This window comes from Somniosus microcephalus, chromosome 3 (genome assembly GCF_052327205.1).
Source record: "Somniosus microcephalus isolate GS21.2 chromosome 3, FLI_Smic_1.0, whole genome shotgun sequence".
NCBI lineage: Eukaryota > Metazoa > Chordata > Chondrichthyes > Squaliformes > Somniosidae > Somniosus > Somniosus microcephalus.
This window is the reverse complement of record NC_140989.1, coordinates 57,983,413-58,007,913: the sequence shown is the minus strand read 5'-3', so window position 1 is coordinate 58,007,913 and position 24,501 is coordinate 57,983,413. Positions and strand designations below refer to the sequence as shown.

General features: G+C 42.1%; 1 protein-coding gene and 2 long non-coding RNA genes across 3 annotated transcripts in view; 1 reads left to right on the top strand and 2 right to left on the bottom strand.

Moving 5' to 3' along the window:
• The window catches only part of prop1 (PROP paired-like homeobox 1), a 31,472-nt gene extending 27,541 nt beyond the window's left edge, over nucleotides 1-3,931 (bottom strand). Inside the window, exon 1 of the mRNA XM_085980638.1 lies at nucleotides 3,672-3,931. Within this exon, the coding sequence (XP_085836764.1) occupies nucleotides 3,672-3,885 (214 nt within the window). The 5' untranslated portion in view covers nucleotides 3,886-3,931. The remainder of the gene's footprint in view (nucleotides 1-3,671) is intronic.
• Nucleotides 1,514-4,682, top strand: LOC147121081 (uncharacterized). The gene is made up of 2 exons (XR_015076402.1): nucleotides 1,514-1,669; nucleotides 3,678-4,682. It is a non-coding gene; the product is annotated as an uncharacterized LOC147121081 (long non-coding RNA).
• A 199-nt stretch (nucleotides 4,683-4,881) lies between these two features.
• Nucleotides 4,882-18,489, bottom strand: LOC147121080 (uncharacterized). Its single transcript, XR_015076413.1, has 2 exons — nucleotides 18,128-18,489; nucleotides 4,882-6,110 (listed from the first exon to the last, which is right to left on the bottom strand). It is a non-coding gene; the product is annotated as an uncharacterized LOC147121080 (long non-coding RNA).
• Between the last annotated feature and the right edge of the window lie 6,012 nt (nucleotides 18,490-24,501).

The following is a 24,501-nucleotide window of genomic DNA, read 5'->3' as shown; positions in this document are numbered from 1 at the left end:
CTAATTTTTTTGAGAATACTGGATGAAGGGCACTCACCTTTCTTACTCTGTCACCAAATGACTCCTTTCTTTAATGAATAAATCTAAGGCATTATTTCTTTAGGTAATCATCAGCGATGTGTTAGATTCACATTTGCTCTTTTGCAATTTTTGACTGGCCCTCTATAAAAGTGCAATTACAGTCTTTGAATTTTGTAGTGATACGAGTTCAAATTTTATGGATATAGATTTGGTACTGTAATCATACTTAAAAATTTGGTAGATCCTTACGATGTCAATAAAATCATCGAATCTCACAGCACAGAATGAGGCCATTCGGCCCATTGTGCCTGTGCCTGCCAATAGATGAATGATGAAAATATTTCCACCAATATTTAACATGAATCTTTTCATAAATTAATTGTAAAGACCTTTCAGTGATGAACATAATTTTAAAAGATAAACCTATCATTTCATCAAATGCTGACTGACCTACAATGTCAAGCAAATGATAATGCTCAGTGTCTCATTTGGGCTTAGATTTTTATTATTAAATTACAGAAACTGTCCCTACTATCGAAACCACACAACTTCTAGATGCCATGTATTTTTATCGATTCTCACTCAAACTGACTACACTAAGCATATCAGCAGGTATTTCTAAACAGAGCATATTTTATAAAAATGAATGTTCACTATTAAAACTGCCCTATTATATTTTAATATAAGATAGAAAAATATACACATGCTTTTTCATAAGTAGAAAATGAATAATGCATTATTAATGTAAATATTTCAATTATTCTTTTCAATGTGCTAGCTTGGGATGATATATATAGTCTTCAATTTCTATAAATTAATCATTTAAGAGAACAAATTCTATTTCCCCAATGCTATTCTCTCCCACAACTGAACTGTCCATTCCATATACATTTACCAACGATACAAAGGTGCATGAAATTGGCCCGTTTGAAATGTACAGTATAACGTGTACACTGGCTGGACTGTTGCAAGAGGAGGATCAATTAACAAATAAGCATTTGCAGCTTTAAAAATGGGACACGGAGAAAGGTCGCAATTATACCCTATTGTAAAGTGATTGAAGCAACACCAAAGTGACACTATAACGTGGCCTGACTCTGGAGTAGCATAAGCACCCTGAGGAAGGCTGCTTTGGTTTGACCCTGCATGGAGTATAACACCACTGCATGTCAATCTTGTTTAAAAAGTATTCAAGGAGTCCATTGACACTTCATAGAACAGACTTAGAATCATACAGCACAGAAGGAGGCCATTCAGCCCATCGTGCCTGTGCCGGCTCTTTGAAAGAGATGGCCAATTAGTCTTGCTCTTCTGTTCTTTCCCCAAAGCCCTGTAAAAATTTTCCTTTTCAGTAAATATGTTGTTTACTGGCAGAACTTCACTTACCGGCCGCACAGATCAGGAAATCACAGGCACGTTGCCCACGATTTTCTATCAATTAAAGTTAATAGTAAATTGTGGGAAGTGTACCTATGATTACCGATATTCACGTCGGTGGGCGAGGCTTCCTGCCAGTGTTTAGTGTGGACACCACCCAGTTCTGTCAAACGATTTAACATTTATCATTTGTGAGCAGAACTCTCCGCTTGACTATAAACATCTGTGTGCAGAGCTCTCCCCCAGTCCTGAAAATTGAATTGAGCTCCAGGTAGTGTACACGAGAGTTCTACCAGGCAACCTTGGGTAGCTGCAGTTCGGGTGCGAGCCAGGCAGCACCCTGTTTACATTGCATGGTTCCTGCGTGGCTGGACCTTTACCTGTGCAGGAGAGAGCTCTGTGCATACCTGAATACACGCAGAGCTTTCTGCTACCAACAGTTAGAAATGTGAATGTTGAGAGAGGGGAAGAGGAGAATCCAAACTCTCTAAACATTTGAATTGAAGTAAGATAGGCTTTAAAAAGGTGTCTAGGAGGTCCAATGGTTTGACACCACACTGGGCGTGCACTTTGATGTCAAACCACTTCACTCCAGAGTTCCATAGGCAAAAATAGGAAGCCAGACAGATTTATTTTTAATAATGTTTTAAAAGGGCGTATAACAGGCGTATATGTGAAGACAGTAGAATACCTATCAAATTAAGACCAACAAGTATTTGGATAAAATTAAAGGTCCACTTTATACTTTGAAAATCCTTGCCCCGGAAATTGAGTCACGGGATATTAATATCAACGTTTAGCCTGCTGGATTTACGATCATTTCAGTTGTTTTATAAAGTAATTTAGCTTTCTTTCAATAATTGTTTTGGGTAATGACAAATGTAATAAATAGGTTTACAGATCGTTCGTTTAAAAACTTAATTCGTTTTAAAATGATAAAATGGAAATGTATGTGAATATGTGCGAGGTGGCTAACATTTAAGGCGTAATTTGTTCCGATTTGTATTTTGAAAGAATTCTTATTAATGTCGACACTTAAAAGTTTCCCACTTAAATGTGCGAAAGACAGTTATGTTTCATAGCGAATACAGTGGATTTGGATTAAAATATTAAGCGGTCCTCATCCCTTTTCCTCAACCGTAGTGAAACATTACACCAGGGCTCCACGGTATTTACAGGAGACAGGTTAACATGACCCAGGCGTCACTTCCAACAGGGAGTCAGCCTTCCTTACAAATCCGGAGTGAAAAATTATTTTTTATCTCAGCAAACAATTGTGTGTGTTTCGTTGTTTTATATGTTTGCTGGTCACCAGTCGGGCAATTCTCACCCAGAGCCTGTTTGTCAAATTTGGTGATTTTTATGGTTGATATTTCGTTGACACGAGTCTGTAACTCAACTCAATGATTTTATTACCATTTAAAAAGGTATTTAACCTATACCCTGTGTATAGAGGAACTGCTAATTTGTGTGTTTCTTCAGTACATTGGAGAGTTTGACTTGGAGCTGGTGTACTTGGTCACAGCCCTGACAGATTCAGATAAGATCGCGGATTGACCTTCTCGCCATCCCAACCTGTTCTTCAGCTGAAGTTCCATTCACCTCTCGCAAATCGCCACCCAGTTAGATTGTAAACTGGCACAACTAAATACTTCTCCACCTTACTCTCTACTGAGACAAATGTTACTTAAACAAACAAGATACAATAGTGTACACGAATTAATATCTTGGATTAGCAGTTGTATTTATTTTAGCCTATTTTTAATACTTTCGTTATGAGGAATTTAAACAATAAACAGGGTCTTTATTTTGAGGTGGGCCTGCGGCCAGGGTTAAAGATATACTTTAGGACCAACATCTTTTCCGAAATAATAAGCTTTTCACATTCTCAATGTGTCCTTCTGTTTTAATTGATAGATCTGTATCCGTGATAATGAATACCTGCTTGATATTGCTATGAATCACTATGAAGTCATTACTGTATAAACATGACTTATTGTACGAATGTATGATTATATTACCATGAATTATTGTATACACTACTATATACCCATAAGGAAATATTGTATGCTTATGTATCAATGGATGAATGTATTATGACTATTAATACGGTAAATGGCAATCAATATCTGATCATGAGTATGTAAGAATGAAAATATTACATAACTTGAATTATTGCATGAGTGGGTATCATTCTATGAGTGTATGCAGTATGAATATATAATATTCCTGTGAATGCTATATAAATTTTAGTCTTTCTTTGAATTACTGACCTGCAGTTGAATTGACAGAGTTGATGTGATCGGGATAAAGGTCTGGGAAGTCATCACCTTTTCTTTTACCTCCCCGTCCGCCGACTGCCTGCACTTCTTCAGCCATTTTCATTTTATGGAGCAGCACCAAAGTCTTGGACCTCCAGCTCTGAGGAATGCTTCTTCTCCACCTCTGGACGCAGTTTGACAAGTTTACTTGGTGGCACCATGACATCACCTCAGGACCCCACTGGGCCCGAGCAGCCAATCGTCGGCCAAAGCAAAACTAATGAAAGTGGTTAGACTCAGTAATGAATACGATGACCTCTTTATTACAGACAAGCAGTGGCATGATTGAAGGACAAGTGAATGGGCTTGCGCTTTAATTCGAATAATTAAAGTGCGCTGAAGTGAAATGGATGGCGAGGAAAGTCAGGGGGAAACGTTGTGGGTGGCTGTATGTCAGCACTCAGGTGGACAGGCGTGAGGTTTAAACTAAGCGTCCCTTTTGTAAAAAGCTAATTCATCTCTAATAACCTAGATGACATGCCTCTACCCGACGGCATATACAAAAATGAAATGTGCCAACGAGGCTGAGCAGTTTCTTAAAGGACAATGGTAGATCTTTTGAAAAAAGCTGATTGCCTGGTATTGCTTTGAGTTCCCTCTATGAGCTTTCCTTAAAGCCTTTAACTTATACTATAATTATAAGAACAATAAGCGCAGGAGCTGTAATCAAACATGTAATTTCCCTGTGTGCTTTTCATCAAGGGCTTCTTTATGGTTTCGAAACATGCTTGGGTGGGTTGTCAAGGTTCCATGCAATTGTGTAATATTGTTCACGAAATATTTCATAGCAATTTAAACATAGGGTGCAAGTGAGGATAACGATGCAACTTTTTATTGCATTTATGCTTATACGTGTATGTATTTTATGAATACATTCATTTGGATTACAGTGTTTGCACCAGTTTCTTTAGTATGGTTCAGCCCAATAGTTCCTCTCGGTGTTGTTGGCACTATTACAAACTTCTGCATACCCAAACGGACCAGTTTTCATTAACCTGCGCAGAAACGTTGTAATTTCATATTCTTGAAATTTTCTACACCACACACAGGAATTACAAAACCATTGCAATAGGCTATCACCTACTTTTTTTTTTAACTTATTGTTATTTTACTTCATAATTAAAGTTAGAATGCTCAACAATCAAGACAAACTAGAATCAGAACAAATCAAGTTTTTTTTAATTTAAAGACATCGGAAACTGAAAGCTGCATTCATTAAGTGTTTAGATTGCTGTTCGACAGGACAGTAATCGCATTAAGTCTTTAATTATAAAGCAATTAATGGAAGGGAAAGAGAGCTAATTGCTTCTATACAGAAACTGATGATTACAATAAAAAAAACCGTTAAATATAAATCGATTGAAACTAAGTTAAAGGAAGAGAATTGGACTGTCTGCAATTAATGTGACTTGGTCCAACAAGAGCCTGCAGGCAGATCATGGCAAAACGAGGAACGAAAGAATAAAGAGAACTTAACGAGAAGAGATTCTCAATTTGCAGGATAATAACGTTGTTGTGCCTCTGCGATCTACATTGGGAGAATTTATAAATAATCAGACCGGATAAATGAACGCCAAACAGGTTGTGTAATGTATCTGCGAAAACTCCTTCAAGGGCGAAGTGTTTTGTAATAATAGCCCCCTGTCCCAGGTAGACCTAGAAGGTTTGTTGCTTTAGAAATTATTTATTTTGGAACTAGATTTGATCTTAAACGCTGGTCCACATTACGACATTTTCTTGTATTCCTAGCCTGTGTTAAGTTGTCTTTGTAAAATAGTGTTGCACAAGCCTCGTTTTGCTTCCTCAAACACACAATGACGTAAATTGGGGCAGAAATGTATGGTCACTGAGTCACTTGTTCATGAAAGAAAGTAGAAAGACTTGCATTTATACAGTGCCTTTTAGGACCTCAGGACGTCTCAAGGCACGTTATAGCCAATGAAGTAGTGTTGAAGTGTTTTTGAAGTCATTGTTGTTTGTTCAATTCGTTCCTGGGATGTGGACGTTGCAGGCAATGCCAGTATTTATTGCCCATCCCTAACTGTCTTTGAGAAGATGGTGGTGAGCCGCCGCCTTGAACCATTGCAGGCCTTGAACCGCTGCAGTCCATGTGGTGAAGGTACTCCCACAGTGCTGTTAGGGAGGGAGTTCCAGGATTTTGACCCAGCAACGATGAAGGAACGGCGATATACCTCCAAGCCAGGATGGTGTGTGACTTGGAGGGGAACTTGGAGGTGATGATGTTCCCATGTGCCTGCTGCCCTTGTCCTTTCTAGGTGGTAGAGGTTGTGGGTTTGGGAGGTGCTGCCGAAGAATGTAATGTGGAAAACGCAGCAGCCAATTTTTCACAGTAAGGTCCCACAAACAGCAATGTGATAATGACAAGAAAATCTGCTTTAATAATGTTTAGAGATCATTATGATGAAAAATGTAACTTTTCAGACATCCTTTCCCTCTTCAAACAATAACATATTGTGGAATATATCTTGTTTATGATCCCCTTAAAAGGCTTACCCTGATTTTATTAAGTAATAAGAAAGAATGTATGTAACAGATTGCTTACATTTTCTATCTCTACTTTTGGTTGATTAAAAGTTCAACATAAATGATTCAATTCACTTAATTTTGGCCTGAGATCAAATTTGAAACATCTAAATTAACCATCTGTATCAGTGCTGACCAACCTTTCAAGAGCTGTAAGAAGAAACACTATAGTCAAAAAGAGCCCAAAGTTTTAAATACAGTATTATATTACCTAATAGTTTCCCTGTAACTACAAATATACCATGCAAGAATTTATGAAACCTACCACATCAATGTAACTTTTGACTGGCTTTATTTTAAGTCTATTTTTGTACTATCATTCTATATCTCAATTTTTTTCTCATATTCCTTCTCAAACAATTGCTGTCACTTTCACAATCACTCCTCTGTTATCCTATGTCTTCCTGCTTCTCATTCCTTCACTACCTGTCTCTCACATGCCCCTTTTTCCTAATGTCTCTCACATTCCCCTCTGTCTCATTCTCTCTCTATTTCTCTTATTCCCACTCTTGTTTCTCTCATTCTCTTATTCTTTCTCTCATTTTCATCCCTTCTCCTTTTCTTTCCATCTTTCCCTTTCATTCTCTCTCTCTCTCTCTCTCTCTCTCTCTCAATTTCTTTCAACACAACTTGCATTTATGTACCATCTTCAACGTAGAAAAACATCCCAAGCTGCTTTGCAGCGGTGTAATAAAAAATAGATGTTGAGTCAACGGAGATATTAGTAGTGATGAAAAGTTTGGTTAAAGAGGTGGGTTTTAATGAGAGTCTCCAAGGAAGAGAGGGAAGTGAAGATGCAGAGGAGTTTAGGGAGGGAACTACAGAGCATGGTGCCTAGGCAGCTAAAAGCATATCCACCAATGGTGGGACAAAGGGAGAGGGATTTCAGAAGAGGCCAGAGATAGAGGAATACAGAGTTTGAACTGGGGAATTCCAGGGCTGTAGGAGGTTACAGAGGGATGGGGCCATGAAGAGTTTTAAACAAGCGGATGGGAATTTTCACTTTGAGACTTTGGAAGTCTGGGAGCCAATGTAGATCAGCAATGACGGGGGTGCGGGGTGAGTAGGACTTATGCAAGATGGCATACTGGCAGAAGCGTTTTGGGTGAGCTGAAGTTTACAGCGAGTGGAGGATGGGAGGCCCGGAGTGCTTTTGAATAGTCAAATCTGGAGGTGACAAAGTCAAGGATAAGGGTTTCAGCAGCAGATGAGCTGAGGCAGATGTATAGGTAGGTAATGCTACAGATGTGGAAGTTGATGCCATTGTCACAGAGAGAATAGGGGGCTGGAAGCTCAGCTCAGGGTTGAATAGGTCACCAAGGTTGTGTACAGTCTGATTCTGTAGTCTGACAGAGGCAGTGGAGGGATCAAGAGAGATGATGGAGAGGTAGAGATGGGTGTTGTCAAACTACAAGTAGAAGCTGACACTATGTCTACACATAATGTCACAAGAGGTAGCATATAGAAGAGAAAAGGAGCCAAGGATAGAGCCATGAGAAACTCTGAAGCTAACATTGCAGTGGCAGGAAGAGAAATCATTGCTGGAGATGCTCTGGCTATGATCAGATAGGTAAGTGTTGAACCAAGCGAGGGGAGTCCCACTGAGTTAGAAAATGGAGGAGAGGCATTGGAAGAAGACAGTCTACTGTATCACAAGCTGAAGCGAGAAAGAAGAAGGATAATGCTTTAATTCCCTTGCTCCCTGTCTTTTTCTCTCATTGCTCTTTCTCATTCATATTTCTTTATCTCTCTCCTACCTTCTCATTCTATTTCTCTTTCATTCCTTCTCTCCTCAATTATTCCAGACTTTCCTTACCCTTTTTACTTATTCCCTCTTTCCCTGTTTCTTTCATTTCTTCTCTCCCTGTTTTTCTTTCATTAACCCCCCCATTCACCCTTCCTAATTTCTCCCATTCCCCCTCTCTCTATTTCTCTCATCCCCATCCCTCCTTGTCTCTCTAATTCCATTCCCCCCTAACTCTGGTCCTTCCCCCTTCCCCTATTTTCTACTCCATTCTCTGATTTCCTGCATTTCACACAGTTACCAGCAGTGGCTCCTTCTCTCAAAAATCCAAATGATACCTCCACTCTAATAATAATCATTGATATCCACCTACTTTTCCGCTGGTCTGTGGTACCAGCAATTTTACTTCCTGTTTAATGTTTTGCCGGGGTAATATATTTATAATTACAAATACTGCAAGAAACTACTTCTTTGAGGGGAGATTCAATGAGGGATCAGGAACATGTTGATTAATTTAGAGCTATATCTGCTGCAAAGCAACCATTTACATCTTGGCTTTTACACCATTACAACAGTCATTACACGTCAAAAGTACGTAATTGGCTATAAAGCAGTGGACAATGTGTTTATCCACTGTGTTATTACAGAGGGGGATCTAGCAAAACCTTTTTGAACAAGCTATTTTATTGGCAGATGCAATGTCAAAGACTGTATTTTTTTAACCTTTATCATCACACTAGTTTTGAACAGGTAAAGTAGGACTGGACGGCACTTACCACTTACCCCATTTTAATAGAATGCACCCACAGGGGTAGTAAATCAATGCCATTGACTGACTGACCAGTGGAAAATGAGCTAGACAACAGTGCCTGGTTAAATAGATGGGAAAATCAATAATACAATTTCGCCCTCTTTGGTATAACATGAAGCCTGGATGTTATTTCCTCCCTATAGCTTAAGTTGACAGTGGTCAGATGTTCAGCTGAGGATTTAAACACTCACTATTACTACAAATAAAAGCAGCACAGCAGGGTGAAGGAGAAGCCATGCATATGACTTCTCACATCTGTCATGTGTGCTCAGGAACTTATTGGATTTGTGCATTATCTATCCTAAAAATCTATAATAAGAACATAAGAACATAAGAAATAAGAGCAAGAGTAGGCCATTTGGCCCTTTGAGCCTGCTCTGCCATTCAATAAGATCATGGCTGATCTTTTACCTCAACTCCACTTTCCTGCACTATCCCCATATCCCTTGATTCCCTTAATATTCAAAAATCTATCGCTCTCTGTCTTGAATATACTCAACGACTGAGCCTCCACAGCCCTCTGGGGTAGAGAATTCCAAAGATTCACCACCCTCTGAGTGAAGAAATTTCTCCTTGTCTCAGTGTTAAATGGCTGACCCCATATTCTGAGAGGTGAACCCTGGTTCTAGACTCCCCAGCCAGGGGAAACATCCTCCCTGCATCTAACCTGTCAAGCACTAAGAATTTTGTATGTTTCAATGAGATCACCTCTCATTCTTCTAAACTCTAGAGAATATAGGCCGAGTCTACTCAATCTCTCCTCATAGGACAATTGCCCCATCCCAGGAACCAGTCTGGTGAACCTTTGCTGCACTCCCTCTATGGCAAGTGTATCCTTCAATAGGTAAAGAGACCAAAACTGTCCACAGTACTCCAGGTGTGGTCTCACCAGGGCCCTTTATAATTGCAGTAAGACGTCTTTACTCTTATGCTCAAATCCTCTTGTAATAAAGGCCAACATACCATTTGCTTTCCCAATTGCTTGCTGTACCTGCATGTTAACTTTCAGTGATTCGTGTACAAGGACACCCAGGTCCCTCTGAACACCAACATTTCCCAATCTCTCACCATTTAGAAAATACTCTGCTTTTCAATTTTTCCTACCAAAGTGGATAACTTCACATTTCTCCACATGATATTCCATGTCATATTCTTGCCCACTCACTCAGCCTGTCTATATCCGCTTGAAGCCTCCTTACATCCTCCTCACAACTTACATTCCCACCCAGCTTTGTAGAGGTAGTCCAGCAGAGAATTCATTTGTAACATTTCAAATTAATTACTGGCCAACATTAAAACAATGGACTGTCTTTCTCAGTGACTGTAGGGAAGCAGTATTTTTATCTGCTGGTCTGCATTGGCTTGATTTTTCAAAAAAATACCAGTTGAAGAGCAGTGGGAGGTGAAAACCAAGGACCAGGTAGCAGTGAAGTCCAAGGAGACAGGCGAGGGTGTAAAGTAAATCCATGGGATCAGTGTAAATAAGGAATCTGGTCTGAGGATTAGCTGTAGGGAGGCAAGTGAAGAACTTACAAGAGCAGGAGCAGCAGTAGGAGCTTGAGGAGCTGGTGCAACCCTGTCCAGCAAAGATGGTTCTGAAGGTCGAGTGGAGCAGAGCAGAGACACCTGCCACAGGAAGCAAGCAGATAACAGCAAAGCAGTGATCATTCAGCAACATGGAAGCAGAATGCAGAGAAGGATGGGAACCAGTAGGAACACATCAGAGCTAGCTCAATGTAGAGTGAAAAGTCACAGCGGAGGAGCGGAAAACCAAGCCTGCAGAAACAGGTCAGGTTCTAGAATAGAGGCAGTCCAGCAGAGAAAAATACACAGGTCTAGAATCTCCTGGGGCCTGAATTTGCGGTCAGATACTTCCCACGGGTGAATGCCTCTGAACCGCAAGAAAAGTACGAATCTACCTAATGGTCCCGGAGATTCATAGACTCACACTCCTGGGCATCTACGTGTACGCATGTGTAAAGGACCACGTATCCCAGGGGCGCACGTGGTTCGCAAGCGTCCCTGGGATCACATGAGCCAGGCAAGTCAATCAGAAAGGGGGATCCATTCCATTTACATACGGAATGCCCATTAGCATGAATAGGAATCCCCTGAAACACAATTGCACACCAGTTAAATAAAAATAAATCATTACATGTTCAAAATTAATTAAAATATAATTAAATTAAATATTTAAAACAAAAATTTAATTTTTTGAAAAATAAATTTAAACGTTTTAAAGGGGCTAAAAATAACCTTAACTAATTTTTACGTTTTTTTATGTATGATTAATTTAAAAAAATTATTTTAGTATTTATTTAAAACTCTTACGTTAGTAAAAAAAAGCCCTATGCCTGCTTTTACCAGCGTAAGTGTTTCAGGGGCATTCACGGGCATTCGCTGGGCAGTAGTTTGGAAAATAGTCCAACCCTCCACCAGTGAACATCCATTTCCCGGGGATGCGGTGGACCTGTCGAGCTGAAACCTGACAGATCGCAAGTTTCGGGTTTTCACACATGCGCAGCACATGTGGGGCACTTACGGCGGCGTACACAGTCATAGGCCCTGGAAAATCTGGGCCAATATGTTCCCTTCAATAAATATGGTGTACGAGTAGCAGAGTGCTAATTTTTAGTGAGGAGACTTTCTTTAACTTTTGCGCTGAAGAATCGCTACACACAGGTTCCATTGCTCTTTATGGCCGTGTCCGTCATTCACCTTACAAAACCCTGTACCGTTCATTTCCATAGTACCCATCCAACAGTGCATTTGGTGTGAGTTTCATTCTTTAGCACCACCAATGCACTGACATATATTTATGCTCGAATATAAGAGGTGCAGCATAGCCCCCATCACCTGATTTGGATCGACAAATGACGGTGTATATACAGCATTAATTAGATGAAGGAAATTCCAGGCCACAGTGACTTTTATATACACTACTAGCTGGAGTGCCCAGCGGTGCCGAGGGTTTTTTGAGGGCATGTTGTTGTTGGAAGAGAGAGATTGGGGGGGGGGAGAGAGCGACTGGGGGGAAGAGAGAGAAAGAGAGAGAGACTGGGGGGAAGAGAGAGAAAGAGAGAGAGACTGGGGGGAAGAGAGAGAAAGAGAGAGAGACTGGGGGGAAGAGAGAGAAAGAGAGAGAGACTGGGGGGAAGAGAGAGAAAGAGAGAGACTGGGGGGAAGAGAGAGAAAGAGAGAGAGACTGGGGGGAAGAGAGAGAGAGACTGGGGGGGAAGAGAAAGAGAGAGAGAGAGACTGGGGGAAGAGAAAGAGAGAGAGAGAGACTGGGGGGGAAGAGAGAGACTGGGGGGAAAGAGAGAGAGAGAGAGAGATGGGGAAGTGAGAGAGAGAGAGCGAGAGAGAGACTGGGGGGGAGAAGAGAGAGCCGGGGGGGGGGGGCGGGGGGAGGAGAGACGGGGGGGGGGAAGAGAGAGAGACTGGGGGGAGAAGAGAGAGACAGGGGGGAAGAGAGAGAGAGAGACTGCTGGATTTAGTTCGGGATTAGCCTGGAGAGAGAGGGGGGGAAGGAGCGCCTCAGGCCTGGCCCGATGGACCCCTGCGAAGGAAGGAAGGAAGGAAGAAGGCGAGCTCTCTCTCCCTCTCCCACCCCCTCACTCTTTCCCTCCCTCACCCTCCCTCTCTCGCTCCAGGTGTCTCTCCCTGCTTTACTCTCTCTCCCCCCCTCCCCTCTCCCTCCCTGCCCCTCTCCTCACCCTCCCTCCCCCTGTCCTCTGCCTCCCTCCCCCTCTCCTCTCCCCTCCTCCCCCCCTCCCCCCTCCTCCCTCTTCCCCCTCCTCCCCCCTCCCCCTGCTGCCTCTTCCCCCCTCCTCCCTCTTCCCCCCCCTCATCCCTCTTCCCCCCTCCCCCTCCTCCCTCTTCCCCCCCTCCCCCTCCTCCCTCCTTCCCCCTCCTCCCTCCCTCCCCCTCCTCCCCCCTCCCTCTTCTCCCTCCCTCTTACCCTTTCCCCTCCCTCATCCCCCGCTCCAATCCCTCTTTCCGCCCCGGGGCCCGGGCCTCGGCACCTGGATGAACGCGTTCCCCTGGACGTTTTTGGTGGCCTCGGCCATCACCCTGATGCCGTTGGCTGAGGCGAAGATGGTGACCTGGTCGGCTTTCCGCCCCGGGGCCCGGACCTCGACACCTGGATGAACGCGTTCCCCTGGACGTTTTTGGCGGGCTCGGCCATCACCCTGATGCCGTTGGCCGAGGCGAAGACAGTGACGTGGTTGCGGAAATGAATGGCCTTCAGCAGGTTCGACAGGTTCCGGGCGCGCCGGGAATCTGCTTAACTCGAGGCCCAGGCTTCCCGCGCTGCTAGGCCGCGGCTCCGCGCATCCACTACAATAAAGAGAGATTCCTAAATATTAAAGTTCAGGTTTTTAAGCACCCCATAGTTAAGAAGACAACTGCACAAAAGAACCTAACGGAGCACACACAGAAAGTGGGAAAAATAAGCACACAGAAAGTGGAAAAAATAAATCAATAGTTAGGAATCAAGATGGCGGCCACTCACCTCAGCTCAGAAGGATTAGGCCCGCCCACACAAGCAACGAAATGACCCCCCGTGATGCACTGATTGGTCAACCATCAGGTTAATCCCCTGTACGATTGGTCAACCATCACGTCACTCAACGCTAATGAGTGGAATGTTGCCATTTTTTGAAACTTTTTTGTATACTGTCCGAACAAGTTTTGTCTAACCAAAACGTAAATACACCTATTAGACTCCACTAATGATAAGCTTTCTTTTGATATAACATATGTGTAGGTACGCTCTATAACATTTGTTTGTATAGCCGGACAGACAGACAAACAGACAGACAAACTCTTTTATATATATATAATAGATAGATAAGATAGATAAAGACCTAATAATTGAGATTCAAGAGAAGACTGATAAAACTTAATGTCCTCTTTAATGACAATTCCTATTTAAACAAGCGAGTTCGTGGACTGCATTATAACTGTGTCCTCCCTGTACTTCCCTTTGGGAATATCCCACCTGCCTTTCTACATCACTCTGTGACATTGGTCAGATATATTGAGCTCACTCTTGCATTTTCATTTTATAATTCTATTCCTCCTAACTACTTCACTGTCTCTCTTTCCTCTTTGTTTCCCCCTTTCTCCCTAAATAATGATCCTGAAATTGCGGTGTCTGTGACGGTGTATCCTCGGAGTGTGCCATTGTAATCCCGTTGAAATGCCCCGCAAGTTCCGGATTTCTGCATGAGCTCGCATTGACAGGCCATCTGTGGGGGCTTCGAAAAAGCAATCACTGGTGCAGATTTGGGCAATTTGCCCAGCGACTGGCCAGCAATTGCCTGTGTAAGTCTTACGATTGATGCAAGCAGGCATAGGGCCTGCTTGCATCAGCGTAAGGGGATATCTAAACATTAAATTAAACATTTTCATATCCAAATTTATGCACATACACTTTATTAAATGAGATTATGCAAATATTGGCCCAGAGTACAGTTTTAATGATGTGTGAAATTAACAAAAATTTTAATTTTTATTGAGTTTGGTGGAATTAAGGTAATTATGATTAAAATTAAAATTCTGCTAATTGTATCATTTTTACATTTCAGGATTCCATGGCATATCATTAGGGGATTCCCTTCATAAATGATTGCAGTGGAATTCTCCTTTGTCATTGAAATATCAGTTCCACGTGATCCCACGTATGCTTCTGAACTGCTTGCATCCCGGGGATCCATGGGCCATTACACTGCCCTCTGCCTCGAGGCCTGAGACCACAACTCTTCTCAGCCTGGGCACCAGCAGGTAATTTTGTAAATATTTCACGGACGACACCAAATTGGGGGGTAGAGTAATACTGAAGAAGAATGCAACAAAATACAAGAAGACATTAACAAACTTGCAGAATGGGAGTGTAATTGGCAAATGAATTTCAATATAGATAAGTATGAGGTGGTGCATTTCAGTAGGAAGAATAAGGAGGTCACATGCTGCTTGGATAATAAGAGTCTGCATGGGGCAGAAGCACAAAGGGATCTAGGGGTACGGATACACAAATTATTTAAAGTAGCGATGCAGGTTAATGAGGCCATAAAAAGTAGAAACAAAGCACTAGGATTCATTTCTAGAGGAATAGATTTCAAAAGCAGAGAAGTTATGTTAAACTTGTATAGAACCTTTGTTAGATCATATTAGAGTACTGTTCATAGTTCTGGTCTCCACATTACAAAAAGGATATAGAAGCACTAGAGAAAGTGCAAAAAAGATTTACTAGGATAATCCCAGAACTAAGAGGATACAACTGTCAGGAAAGACTAAACAGGCTGGGGCTCTTTTCTCTAGAAAAGAGAGAGGTGACCTAATAGAGGTCGTAACAATTATGAAAGTGTTCAACAGGGTGGACATAGAAAGGATGTTCTCATTTATGGTAGAGTCCAAAACTAGATGTCATAAATATAAGATAGCAGACTCTTATTATCCAAGCAGCATGTGACCTCCTTATTCCTCCTACCAAAACGCACCACCTCATACTTATCTATATTGAAATTCATTTGCCAATTTCACTCCCATTCACTAATAAATCCAATAGGGAATTCAGGAGAAATATCTTTTCCCAAAAGAGTGGTAAGAATGTGGACCTTTCTACCACAAGGAATAGTTGAGGCGAATAGCATAGATGCATTTAAGGGGAAGGTACATGAGCACATGAGGGAGAAAGGTGTAGAAAGATCTGCTGATAGGGTTAGATGGAAAGGGTGGGAGGAAGCACGTGTGTAGCATAAATGCTCCATAGACCAGTTGGCCCGAATGGCCTGTTTCTGTGCTGTGGATTCTATCTATCTATCTATGTACTGGTTTAGTTTGATCTGAAATCTCCAAAAGCAAGCTTGATTTTCACTGTCATTAGAACAGACAAGAAGTGATTACTGCATCATGCCATATAAAAAAGAAAATGCATTTTCTTGCAATACAAGGCAATGTTCTAGCAAATCTCATGGGCTGTAACTCACTGGTCATCTGAGATCTGGAGCATGGCTATGATGTTTTGCTTCTAACCTGGTCTGTACTGTTAATGCCACTGCTCTAATTGGACAAAGCCAGGTAATTCTAGCTACTCAAATAAACTGCTGAGATTAATCAGAGACCAGAGGTAACTGCTTGTAAATCTCAGGCTTACTCAATGCCTTTCTTTCAATGATTATTTTGAATTTGTAACAGAATGTGATGTTTGGTTGTGTAACAGATACATGCTGGATATGAGACTTTCATTTATCTTTATATATACTAGCCTACCACCTGTGATGTTTGCTCACAGAAAGCCACCCTGGTCCATTCTTCCATCATACCCAACGCCCGCTCCCCTTCCCACACACCTGCCCATGCGGGAGATGCAACACCTGCCCTTTCACCATCTCCCTTTCCACCATCCCGGCCCCAAACACTTCGTCCAGGTGAAACGACGATTTACTTGTACTTCTTTCAACTTAGTGTACTGTATTCACTGCTCGCGATACGGTCTCTTCTACACTGGGGAGACCAAACACCGATTGGGTGGTCACTTTGCTAAACACCACCATTTTTTGGAGAGCAGGTGCTGGTAATGGTTCTGCTGTTCCTATTTACAGCTCCTTTAGACCCATCTTTTGTTTCTTTACTTGTCCCATTACCATCCCCATTTGCCTTGCACCATCATCCCTTTTATCATTCAATCACTCCTGCCATCCACCCTATCACAGACCTTCCCTTTTCTTCTTTCCTCCCCTCCTCCCTTTTCCTGCCTATGTACTTGCTTAAAAACTGTTACATCTCTTACTTTTTCCAGTTCTAATGAAATGTGATTGACCTGAAATGCTAACTCTGTTTCTCTCCCTACAAATGTTGCCTGACCTGCTGAGTATTTCCAGCATTTTCTGTTTTTAAGCCAGATCACATGCTGTTTTATAACCTCAGGCATAATACCAGTAATGCAGAATGTATTAGTAAGCTGTGTTTCTTTAAAATAACAATAACTTGCATTTATATAGCACCTGTAATGTAGAAAATGTCTCATGGTACTACACAGAGCAGTATGGTGCCCAAGGTACTACACAGAACAGTATGGTGCCCAAGGTATTACACAGAGCAGTATGGCAGGTGGGGGGGGGGGGGGGTGGCCAAGGGGGGGTTGTGGATGCCTAGCCAAAGTAGGAGATATTAGGAGGTGACCAAATGGTTTGATCAAAGAAGTAAGGTTTAAGGAAGGGTTTAAAGGAGGAAGGGGAGATGGAGAGGCGCTGGTGTTTAGGGAGTGAATTCCAGAGTGTGTGGCTTATGCGGCTAAAGGCAGGGCCACCAATGGCGGGTCAAGGGAGGGAGGGAGGGGTGACGGACAGAGATGCACAACAGACCAGAGTTAGAAGAACAGAGCGTTCGGGAGGGGGGTTGTAAGGCTGGAGGAAGCGACAGAGAGTGGGAGGAGGGAGGTCATGTAGGAATTTAGACACAAGGGTGGGAAATTTAAATTTGAGATGTTCTGGCACCAGGAGCTAATGTAGGTCAGCGAGGAGATGGGTGATGGACAAGTCAGACTTTGTGGGGATAGGATGTTGGCAACAGAGGTTACAGCATTGTAAGACTGCAAAGTTAACACAACTTTAGCTCAATTATTACCTTCTAATAAGTGCAATTTCGGTTCTTGTTAACGTTGAGCTTATTGTAATCAGATCTCAGCTTGATAGCGAACCTATAGCAAGCGTGGACGGGAAGAGAGCTGCAATCTCAATTCAGCAGGGACAAAAACAATCCCTGCCTAAAGGGGCCTTCTTTCAAATAGAATATTAAAACTCTGCTAGGTACAGTTTTTGATATCAAAGCTAAATCCCCTACCTAGTGTTTCTGAAAGGTGATAGCTTTTGCAAGGTGGTGATCTCTGGATGGGGTGAGGAGTTATTAATTAATTAACAGTAAAGCAGCTCAAACCAAACTGTGCAGTAAAAGGACATTTTCAAAGGTTGCTGTCACCATCTTGGAGAATATTGACCTCAAATAGAAGTTTTTTTGTAAAGTTATTTTGAATCCTCTAGTTGCTTGTGTGAAATCTATTTTAAATAATTATTTTTCTTATACCAAAATAATATTTTCTCTAACGCGTGCTCGCCCTGCACATTCAGTTAATACATAAAATTGTAGTTCGTACTTTTCCAGGGGATACAATCTCGACTCCTAAAAGAAACTATTTGCACTGGGTAACAATTACAGAAATGTTCTGATGAGGTTTGCATTCTTTTAGTGAACATTTTCCGCGCAACCACGTATTGTGGCCGGTGATATTCTGAAGCCGCTTACCCTGGTGTAATGTGGCTTCCCTCCAGCTTCTCAACCTTCAAATACAGTGCAAGGATGCGTCTGTCTGTCTGTCTCCAGCGCCTCCTCCCTCCGCACTCCAACTGTGCGGTTTTATTTAGACGTCATTGTTGACACTGCTCTGCGCCATGTCGATATAAATCGAGTTTTTCTTTTAAAGTTCCCCGCGGTATGGAACGGCTGGACATCGGAGGGAAAATGGAAACTCAGTCAACTAACAGCAGGCAAACGATGAAGCGGAGAGGAGGGCAAGGCGCGGCAGCAGCTCTCACTGCAAGAGCCTCAAGTTGTTGTGATTTGCGTTTGTCTCAGGAAGTCTGAACTTACACATTCATTGCACCAAACAAGGCAGCATTCTGATATCCCAGTAATATATGCGACTATCTCCTTCGGAATTGAATGTTCCTCTGACGATTTCTTTAAGTAAAAAAGACAAGTTAACGTTTCCAGTGTCGATCCGTTTTCACAAACCCTGAGCTATTTTCAGGTGTTAACCCGCCCATGCATGTTTCCAGTAGTTTATATTTTTATTTTAGATTTCCAGCACTTGCAGTAGTTTTTCCATTTGTATCTGTAATGATTCATTCTATTGTTTAATAACTCTATTGCGCAATAACTGTACAGCACGTAATTACATAAGAACATAAGAAATAAGAGCAGGAGTAGGCCATTTGGCCCTTCGAGCCTGCTCCTTCATTCAATAAGATCATGGCTGATCTTCTACCTCATCTCTACTTTCCTGCACTATCCCCATGTCCCTTAATTCCTAAAAATCTATCGATCTCTGTCTTGAATATACTCAACGACTGAGCCTCCACAGCCCTCTGGGGTAGAGAATTCCAAAGATTCACCACCCTCTGAGTGAAGAAATTTCTCCTCATCTCGGTCCTAAATGGCCGACCCCTTATTCTGAGACTGTGACCCCTAGATCTAGATTCCCCAGCCAGGGGAAACATTTTCTCAGCACTAACCCTGTCAATCCCCTTAAGAATTTTATATTAGATCACCTCTCATTCTTCTAAACTCTAGGCCTAGTCTACTCAATCTCTCCTCATAGGACAATCCACCCCATCCCAGGAACCAGTCTGGTGAACCTTCCTTGCACTGAAATTGACTTGTATAATCATGTAAATTAAGTAACTGACAGGAACCAGCTCGGAATCTGCTTTCTTTGGAATAAGCAATACATTTCATATTTTCTTCCAGGCAAAAGACCACAATATTTGAAGACCTTTACTGTGTTATGGTCACCAAATCAGAGCAGGCGAGGAGGTGCAGATGGGAAGAACAAAGATGATTGAAGGTATTGGGGATTTTAGCTTCCAGTTATATTACAAATATCCCATCAGACTTGTAACTGTCAGCTAGCAGACCATAACTTACACATTTATACTGGGTGCATGCACAGAGGTCTCATTCTTGAAGGTGTGTGTGTGTGGGGGGGGGGGATATTTTAATGTTACAAGCACCTGGACACTTCTAAACTGTGCACCAGGAATGATATGATCTCACAGTCAGTGTGAAGTCCACGTTATATGAGACTGTCTGCTGCAGGTGACCTCGTCACCTTTTCTTTAATGGGCTCGATGGCTGGGTTGCTAGTCTGACTCCAGTTAGGTTTTTGTGTCAATGTGGACTCCAAACTACTTTACATCAATGTGACAGGGGTAGTATAACTGCAGCCCAAGTGATGGTGAAATGTTACCAAGTTTTAATTCTTTGGCGAAAAAAAGTGATTTACCCGAGACTTTCATGGTTATCAAGAGAGTCAACAGAGCTGATTCAGGTACATTATTGACAGCTACAAAGTAGGAAGTTGGGTGTAAGAAAGGATATCGGGTGGAAATGTTTTCATCAAAGGAGTATTGGGAAAGGCAGTATATGTGGGTGTGAAATGTGATGAAATATGCCTTCATCAGACCTGCTTGTATTTTACCTGCTTGTATTGTGTGAACCACACCCTTTTGTTCCTATTGTGTGTATTGGCTACGCCCCTGTCTTTTGCCATATAAAGGTCTCAGGAGCTGTATGAGTCACTCACTACCAGATGAACCCGATGTGGGAAGACCTGCTATGCTGCTATGTTCTTAGTGATTAAAAGCCTTTAGTTGAATCCTTTAAACTCCTTGTCTTTGAGTTATTGAAGGCACATCAGTGGGATCATGAGACAATTAGAGATTTCTGGAGAGAGACAAAGGATGAGAGTTATTACGAGAAGTGGGCTTGATCAAAAACTGAGCCGAATGGCCTTGCCTGTTCTCAAAAAAATTCTTTCCGCTTTTAAATCTGATTATTTTCAATAGTTAGCTTCAGAAGTTGAGATTTAGGGAGTTTGTCTACATTTCTGCGTGTACTTTACTCCTTTAACGCATAGCATTTAATAATGTTCTGCTTCCTCTGTCTATAACGAGCATGGATTCCGACCCATGACTTTCGGAATGAAGTGAAAGAAGTATGCTCTGTTTATCTCTTGCTATGTCAAGTCAAGCATTGCCGAGTTAAATCAGGTCTGGATCACAGGACCTCCCAGCTACTGGTTCAGCTCGGGTGAAAACAAATTGCTGTATTAGTTAAGCGTCGCCACGACCATCACACAGGGGCAGAGTGAGGATGCATGCGAGGCAAACTAATTGTACTTGGCCTTTTCCCATTCAATGGATCTGACCGTTGAATTCTGTGAGCATCTTGTGGTAGATTTGTTAACCATCCTTCGTCTAAATCACATCCCGTTACTGAAACTCTTCTTTTGCCGACAATCGGTGCAGTAAAGTCTGAACGACTCGGTAAATGCTTCGCACAAGGAACTTTACCGTCACCGTGCACCCGAACTGGGACATAAACCGCCCATGTTGCAGCTGCACTCGCAATCCAAACATGCACTCAAGTAATTGAAACAGGCTTTGCGAAACAGAGATTATAGGATTTATTTGAAGCGTGCAAAGAATGAATGTCCTGCATTTCGAAATAGGAAAGAGATGCCGGAAAAGCTGAATGACAAATAAATGTAATACTTTTCAATCGTCCCCGAATATTTTAAATACAATGAAATACTCTTTTTTTTTATTTGAAGTGCCATAAACGCGGCGTGCATCTGTCCTGAACAATCTCAACTGGAAATCAAACAGACGCCATGACACTCTCGTTAACTGGAGTTTCTGCAAAGATTTACGGAACCACAGATCAGTCTGCATTGCAAAATCAACTCATGTCGAAGTAAAGGGCTTGCAAAAATTTAAAAAAAGAGCGTTAATAAGTCAGCAAGTTAGTGGAATGGGTTTGCTGCAGAGAAAATTCAGTACATGGGACCGGAAATCAGGAGAAATTTTAGGATTAAAGAAACAAGATAAATTAAAAAAGAGAAAAAAACCAATACGTATATTGGGTGCACCCACTCAGTTTACATTATAAGGACAGTGAGTTCCATCGAATTGACGTACATGACTTCACTGACCATAGTAATGTCTGACAGCTTTAGAAACACTTCTCACAGCGTGAGGTTCGAGTCTGATGTACTGAGAATCGAAAAATGAGTGCTACCCTCATCTTGCTCTCTGGATTTCAGTAACACACAACACTGGCATCGAGATTCGATTCGATACGCAGGTTACATTTCGCGGTTACTGCCGCGGTTTCATTATCAACAATTTGTTTTGGAGACCAACCGAGCTTGTGATCCTGTGATGCGATATTGAATAAAACATATTCGCATTCACAACAGTGCGTGAGTCCAAGTAATGCAAGAGGCGGATAAATTGAAAGTGCTGGCGTCACACATTTCAGAAATAGGTAAATCCTGCCCATATAATAATTTGCTTGGGTGGAATTATTATTTCTGGGATTCGATACCAGCCCTCTTCATTTCATAAATATGAATCTACTTGAAGCCTATCCCTGGGAAATTCTCAAACAACCAGCTTTCTATTTAACTCTTTAAAATGTCACTATCAGAGTATTGTAATGTTTAATACATATATAGTATATAACTGCAAAACCTCGGAATATGTTTAAGCATTTTCATTTTTCTACTTAAAATTTATTGTTTTCCAAACAAATTCTAATAAGAGGAAAACCAGATGCAATGAAAAGAAAAAAATACAGGTTAAAATACCTGTCAACCAGCATCATGCTTCTGGCAATATGTTGAGGTATTTTTTGAATAAATACAAAACTAGCCTATTCCGTGTGTTTGTGGCAGATAAAAGATGGCTGCGATAATGCCCCAAATTAACGAGAATTACCTTGTCAATAGGAAGTGGAAAGAGAAAACTGAAAGTTTGTCCGAAATTTAAAAAAAATCTACCAGTAATTTGTTCAGAACTGTATTGAAACTGGAGACGAGGTTAAAGCAATATAATTCACAAAAAAACAGAATGCAGATGAATGCTTTATGACATTGAAATATTGAAGCCGAGCCTAACATGAAACAGGTACAGATATATACAGTTGGAAGGTGTAACATTAATGGCCCGGAATTTGCGCTCCCGATGACGGCGTAGGCTCAGTGGATGCCGTCGTAAGCCTTCTGAAAGGCCCCGCAAGTTCCGGGTTTCCGCATGCGCTGCTCATGCGCTAAAACTCGGAACTTGCGATCTATCTGGATAGCCTTGACAGGTCTACCGAACAGATTAGAAAGTCACTTTCACTGGCGCAGGGCTACTGCCCAGTAATTGCCCACAAAACTCTTATGCCTGGTAAATGCAATTGTAAGAAATCACACAACACCAGGTTATAGTCCAACAGCTTTATTTGAAATCACAAGCTTTCAGAGCGCTGCTCCTTCATCAGGTGTAGTGGAGAGATGCATAAAAACACAGCTTATATAGTCAGAGAATAATGTCAGATGTTTACAGGTAATCTTTCTAACTGCCATTTATCACACCTCGGCAGAGAGATAATCACAGCAATCAAAGGTGTAAATGGTGTCCAAACAGGCCAGTCAGGAAAACATTACATCAAAGAACAATGAGGTGGGGTCATAAGGGGTCAAATGTTGCAGATGCTGGGGTCTGTATGAAAAACAAAAAAACAGACAAAAAACATTTTTTTTGCTGGAAATCACAGCAGGTCCGGCCGCATCTGTGTGGAGAGAACAAGCCAATGACGACTCGAGTCTGGATGACCCTACATCAGGTGGGGTTACATGTAGCGTGACATGAACCCAAGATCCCGGTTGAGGCCATCCTCATGGGTGCGGAACTTGGCTATCAGTTTCTGCTCAACGATTTTGCGTTGTGTGTCTCGAAGGCTGCCTTGGAGAATGCTTACCCGAAGATCGGAGGCTGAATGTCCTTGACTGCTGAAGTGTTCCCCGACTGGGGGGGAACACTCCTGCCTGGTGATTGTTGCGTGGTATCCGTTCATCCGTTGTCGCAGTGTCTGCATGGTCTCGCCGATGTACCATGCTCCGGGGCATCCTTTCCTGCAACGTATGAGGCAGACAACGTTGGCCGAGTCACATGAGTATGTACCATGTACCTGGTGGGTGGTGTCCTCACGTGTGATGATGGTATCTGTGTTGATGATCTGGCATGTCTTGCAGAGGTTGCTGTGGCAGGGTTGTGTGGTGTCGTGGTCACTGTTCTCCTGAAAGCTGGGACATTCAGCCTCCGATCTTCGGGTAAGCATTCTCCAAGGCAGCCTTCGAGACACACGACAACGCAAAATCATCGAGCAGAAACTGATAGCTAAGTTCCGCACCCATGAGGACGGCCTCAACCGGGATCTTGGGTTCATGTCACGCTACATGTAACCCCACCTGACGTAGGGTCATCCAGACTCGAGTCGTCGTTGGCTTGTTCTCTCCACACAGATGCGGCCGGACCTGCTGTGATTTCTAGGAAAAAAAATGTTTTTTGTCTTTTTTTGTTTTTCATACAGACCCCAGCATCTGCAACATTTGACCCCTTGTGACCCCACCTCATTGTTCTTTGATGTAATGTTATCCTGACTGACCTGTTTGGACACCATTTACACCTTTGATTGCTGTGATTATCTCTCTGCTGAGGTGTGATAAATGGCAGTTAGAACGATTACCTGTAAACATCTGACATTATTCTCTGATTATATAAACGGTGTTTTTATGCATCTCTCCACTTCAGCTGATGAAGGAGCAGCGCTCCGAAAGCTTGTGATTTCAAATGAAGCTGTTGGACTATAACCTGGTGTTGTGTGATTTCTTACATTTGTCCACCCCAGTCCAACACCGGCATCTCCACACCATGGTAAAAGCAGGCATAGGGCCTGCGTTCACCAGTGTAAGGGTTAATATAAATCTTAAATTAAAAAATTAAAAATAAAATGTGATGCACAAACACTTAACATTAAGTTATACAAATTTTGGCCTGGATTAAAATTAT